The 6,056-nt window shown below is 38.9% G+C and overlaps 1 protein-coding gene across 1 annotated transcript; it reads right to left on the reverse strand.

Annotated features, from left to right (window-relative positions):
• Nucleotides 1–1,167: 1,167 nt before the first annotated feature.
• On the reverse strand, nt 1,168–6,056 carry LOC121857156 (COX assembly mitochondrial protein homolog). The gene is made up of 4 exons (XM_042353050.1): nt 5,911–6,056; nt 4,825–4,929; nt 4,359–4,471; nt 1,168–1,997 (listed from the first exon to the last, which is right to left on the reverse strand). The coding sequence occupies exons 1-4, from the start codon at nt 5,957–5,959 to the stop codon at nt 1,899–1,901; spliced, it is 366 nt and encodes a 121-aa protein (XP_042208984.1). The 5' UTR covers nt 5,960–6,056; the 3' UTR covers nt 1,168–1,898.

Genomic DNA, 6,056 nt, shown 5'->3' on the forward strand with positions numbered 1-6,056 from the left:
TGTGTGGTGATAAAAGCCCATCAGGCATTTTGCTCATTCGTGCCTCGCTCTTCAACCAAACAGTTACCACGTGTTCTGAGCGTCAGCCATTACCACACTGTGAGGGCCGCACCATGTGAGGTGACTGTTTACGCCGTTATGCCCCTCCACTGTGAACCTGTGGATCCCCTACAGATCACCACCCAGGAGTAGGAGAACATAGTAGTATGTTTGTGAAGATTTGCAGTCGTCACGTGGAGCGACCTACAATATCAGGCGTAGAAAAGGTACTGGTATGGTTACTTGGGAAGTAACTCCCCTCTACTCATCAAGAGTAGTGTGTGAACGAGGTAACTGGTATGTGTACCTAAGAATACCGAGGAGTTCCATACTTGTAGGTGTGGAGTATACCCGGAATGTGGTGCTATGATGTAACATGTGGTACTGTAATGTAACATATGTTGCTATGCTCTAACGGGTGGTGCAGGCAGATGTGTGAGATGTTATGGTAAGAAGGAATGACCGAGGTAAGGAGGTCAGTGATTGTTATGAAAAATGAAGATGTTAATGTTAATTATTTGATGTAAGATGTATATTGAGGTAAATTGTAATGAAAATAATAGTTGTTCTTCTGAGGAAGGCCAACTCTTCTTGTATTTTGACGGGATGCAATATGTTTTATAAGGAATAAATTAGTTAAGTCATGATTGATGTTTCACCCTTCTTCCCACTCTCGATTTGGTCAATGAAAAACCCAACCCAGTGCCTAGCTAACTCTGCCCGCTACATACTGTCCAGGGGTCTGGTGGCAGCGACCTTAAAATTAAGAATTGAGTTAAGTTATCCCCTTAGAATTAATGACCCCAGAATCTGGCAGTATACAGTAAACTCGAGTAAATTCGTGAACATGAGCATCAGGAATTAACCACCACCTCTGGGGTCCAGTCAATTGACCAGCCGTTCAACTGACGCATTCACTGTCCAGCCTAATGATATCACAGGCCGAGCAAACACTGCCAGCCCCCATCATTGTTATGGATGAGTCCACTACTCAGTAGGGCTATATGGTGGCGGTGTTATCCCTCCGAGTACACCTGTATGTATTCACCTGAATTGTCCGAGTGTTTGGAGTCACCAAGAGTAGGTTGATCATCACTTTGCTAAAATTATTCATAGAATAAAACTTCATTTTAATAAACCATTTTATTTGTATGTTAGGAGTATCATTTACCTGCAGTATTTTACTGTCTTTCTTTCCTATTGCTTGATACCAGAATTACAATGTACCCATGTGTCATAACCCTTGAGCCACGCTACCAAAGGTCAGAGGTTATGGAGTAACTATATGAAATGAAATAACTAGACAAAACTAATTGAAAAAATAAATGAAGTAAGAAATTAAGAGAAAACCAAGTTGAAGAGTTTAAAAGTTAACTACCATTGTATAAATTAAGTAGAAAAGAAAAGGAGAAATGCAGCTCTTATAATACCCCCCCCCCCCCTGTGCTTCCCTACTACAGTAGTACTGAGATAAATTAATAAATACAATACATGTATAAAAAGTGACTTACTGTGGCTGGGGTTGGGGAAGGCATCTTAGTGGAAGAGGAAAACACTGTCTGTCCTTTGTCGATAATGTCTGGCTGTCTACTGGTTGACTGTCAGTGGTGTGTTTACAGTACTGTAGGACTATCAGTGTCTGTAATGATATTTTCGATAACTGAAATATGTTTTTATTTAACAATCATCACTTAATACTTTACAAAAAAAGTGTGTGTGTGTGTGTGTGTGTGTGTGTGTGTGTGTGTGTGTGTGTGTGTGTGTGTGTGTGTGTGTGTGTGTGTGTGTGTGTGTGTGTGTGTGTGTGTGTGTGTGTGTGTGTGTGTGTGCTATACAATAAACTAACAATTCAATAAAGATTAAAATCCTGAAGTGGCTAGCCTGCTCTTCTCTTTCTGTGTCATTCCTGTTTTTCGATATTCAGTTCTTTCTTCTAGGTATAACTTTGTGCAGTAATCCTGAAAGAATAAAATAAAGTTACATTACATTCAACAGGTATCTGTAGCACCTAATAAGTCATTTACCAACCAAACAAGGAGGAGTCATACTGCAGAACAAAAGTTATCAAGTTGACACCACACATAAACCTTGCATCTTCTATGAGCCACAATCACCATCACCTCTGGCCATTTATCCCCAGAAAATCAGACTCCCTATCTAAGTCTTATTATTATATGATGCTAAGGCAGATAAATAATACCACTACCTTTATCATGTTCACTACTGCAAAAAAATTCATGTTATGGCTATGATACCAAAATTCTAGATTTATTAAGAGTATCCTAAACCTCTGACAGTAAAATGCTCATTAATACTGTACATGGAAACTCAGGTTATACTATACAGTATACCTGTTTTATAATAAAAATGCTAGTTTAAGTACCGGTAACAGTGACTTTAACATGACCTCATAATCGATATGAAATTTCCTCTCCATATGGACAAAGCTCGATGCAATACATTAATCAATTAAACAAATATCTAATATAGTGAGCTTACTGGCACATTCTTTTTCAGAGGAACTTTAAGTTGAAGGAAGTTTATTTTACAGTTCAGAACATTTCCTTTCAGATTGAAAATAGCTCAAATTTTTCAGACTGGCCTTCTCCCCCAGTTAGTCAGCAAGTGCTAAGATTTTCTATATTTTTGTGATTTTCTTTTTTAGTTTTTATTCTCAAGTCCTTGATTTTGTAGTGTTTTGAGCTCCAGTGAATTCTTTAGAAGAACTGGTGCTTTTGACAAAAAAAAAATATTACAGTACAGTACTGTATTATATTCGTAAGGGGTGCAGGGACTGAGTGGATACATCACTTGCCTCCTATCTTAATGGGTCGCTGGTTCACTCCCACTCCTCCCAGGTGCAAATGGGTACAGGAAAGCCTACAATAACGACCGTTCTAATAACGACGACTCATATTTAAGACCCTGGTTAATTTAGGACCCAATTCAATTTACAGTACACCATTATTTTCCTTGTATTTATGACGAAAATAGAATAAAAAATATAATAAAATTAAATTTTCACATACGTAAGTAAATCCCGATATGTATTATATAAAAAAAAAAAAAAACACGCCTTGCGCACGGAGGCTGCCGGGCTTGTGAGTGGTAACGCCAGCAGCACTAGTATAAACAGTTACAGCTTGGTGGGCCTTTTGCTTTCACAAATCTGAACAAGAAAAGGAAAAAACTCTCAGGTTTCTTACGGCATTTTTGCATCCATATTCAACATGAGCAAGACATGGTAGTGCTGGTTCAAAAGCTAAAAGAAAGTGTATAAGCTTAGCCAAGAAACTAGATGTGTAAAAATGATGTGAAAAGGGTGAGAGGTCTGTGGATATTATATGGAGAAAACAATGAACATATTTTCTGAAGTGGATTTTCTGTTTTGAATTTGGTGGTGCAAATTCTTGCAACGAGAGGGCTCTGCGCACTGTCCCTGACTCATTCCCACCATCTTTGTTCTTGTTTATACTTACCATGTTTCTCTGACTTCATGGTTTTTTTTTTATTTCCAACTTTGTGTGTTATGCAATCATGCCTAAATGCCCCAGTGATAGTTCCTCTTGTGTTGCCCCTCTTAGAGACAGCTTGATGTCATGTGATGTGATAAGGCGTAATAAGAAAGGTGATGGACCAGCAAAGAATGATAGAGACTTGAACTTGCCACCCTAGAACGTCTCTACCATTCTCAACACAAGTAAATAACAGTCTCAATATATACTTTACATTGCTTATTTAAGGCTTATTATGCTTGCACTATACTTGTATGTGGACTTTATTTTCTTACTTGACAGTATGCAGTACAGTAAAGAGATATACCAAGGGTAGATGTGAGTTTTTGGAGGGTGGCTGGTCCCTAACCCCCTGAATTTATGTTCTTATGGAAGTTATTGCTTCGATAACTGTTAATTCACTAATCAATGACTTTTCCCTGTCCCTATATGTGTCGAATATTGGGGTACACCTGTATACTGACTGGGCGGGCACATTTTCTAATTAGATCTGCCCCTATACGACAATGATGCATTCGATCTCCCTCATTATAACCAATGGTATGATGGAGAGGGAAGGGTAGTTGTAAGTTCTGTTACCACCTGCTAAAAGGAGTAAGGCCTGAAGGACCCATCCCTCATTCCAGGCATGTACTATATAAAGTTGCTCAGCTACCAGCTTTGCTACAGTTATTTGAATTTCTGTCATAAAAAATTCTGACACCACACAGACACACACATGGACACTGGCCTATTTTATATCTCCCTTCTGCAGGAGAGACAAGGGGATATAAAATAACATCCCTAAAAATAATAGTGATATACCTTAAAATCTTTATCATGGTACCACTTGGTGAGGCAGTCCCAGAGGGCAGTGTTTTGTGGGCGACACTTGACCACCATGGCGTAGCTGGAATCCTTACAGCACTTTGTAAATTCTGTGGGGGATAAAAGTAATTTAAGTAAAGGGAAGATATGTTTTAAAAAAATTACTTTTTGATTAGCCCAAGTGTTTCCTACGAAGATGAAAGGAGGCTGGAATCAGGAGCATATAGAAACTCATTTCCATTTACAGTCATCCACTCCCTCCTAACTGCTGTGATATCTCTATGTTCCAAGCTCTCCTTTCATTCACACACACACTGCTGTTAGCTGGATGTCAATCTCCCTCCCTTCTAGTCCTGCATTGCATTTCCTTCACTTCATTCTTCCATCCTCCTGGTCTCCTCCAATAGCCCTAAAATTGACAGACTACCTTATACCTTATGATACACTTTAGTGACATTCTTACCTTCCACCTCCTTTGGACACTTCTCCCTTCGGGCTATATCACGCATCCTCTTTGGTATACACACCTCAATTTCAACTCTCCGTAAAGACTTATCATCAGGATCACCTGTTGAAATAAACCAGTGTGCACAGATAATAATAATAATTATACTGTACAGTAAATGATATCATAATTTTGGACAACACTATTCTGCCTTTTTGTTATTTAAGTCTCAGTGAATTTAAACCTGCTGCAATAGGAGTCCAGACTTTTTAAACTTGCAAAACAGGAATGTTTGCCACTTGATATATGTCCCATGAATATGCAACATTTGATGTGCAGTAGCCTCTTCCACCCTCTTGCAATGATGTATTGATATCATCACGTGAATTTTTTTCGACCAATCACATTTTAATTTTTTCAAAGGAAGCAGCTTGGGTACGGATTTTAATTTCATTGACAGTCTGACCCTGGCCGTGGTGGAGGTTGGTTGTTATTTGTCCTCCTACGATTAATTTAAGTTTATTGCCGAGTTTTACGAGAAAGAATATCTTCTATCCCCTTCTAACATAGGTATTGTACTTTCGGACATGGCGCGCCCCAAAGTACTGAAACATTTAGGTTAGGTTAGTTTAAGCTAGGCCTGCCAGGGGTTAGGTTAGGTTAGGCTTTGTTAGGTTAGACGACTCTTTTTCGTTTTCTCCCCCACCCAAAAACTCCTGATTTACCAGGGTCTACTCCATTATTGTTGGGGGGCAAAAACGAAAATTTCCCTCCAAAATGCAGGTCAGATTCGTTTAAAACACATCAAAATATACTGGAAAAACATATTGGTCGACCCATAGGGACTCCGAAAGTAAAAATTTACCCTCATACCAATTGGGGAAATTGAGATAAAACATTTTTTTTACAGAAACCCCTACAGTCTAAAGGTTTAATTCCTGCAACCGTCAATCCTTGTTGATAGTGGCTGTTCCAGTGGCCATTACTCTATGTGTTAGTTGCCCCACATACCGGCTAGGTTAAGGTGATAATAGTATAAATCATATTTTCAATATAAAAAAAATCTGCCAAAATTTATATTGTACAATACCATAATCAACTTACCTAAGCCATGGGGTCCTCCTTTATTAGTAAAACTCTCCTCAGCAGGCATGGTGTTAACGTGATGTTGGTTGTTATGGTGGTCAGCTGTTAGTGACGGTAGAGCCAACAGCGCTACACTAACTTGGTTTTGTAAGGACTCATTTGAT

Source organism: Homarus americanus, unplaced genomic scaffold (genome assembly GCF_018991925.1).
Source record: "Homarus americanus isolate GMGI-L3 unplaced genomic scaffold, GMGI_Hamer_2.0 scaffold20465, whole genome shotgun sequence".
NCBI classification, from domain to species: domain Eukaryota; kingdom Metazoa; phylum Arthropoda; class Malacostraca; order Decapoda; family Nephropidae; genus Homarus; species Homarus americanus.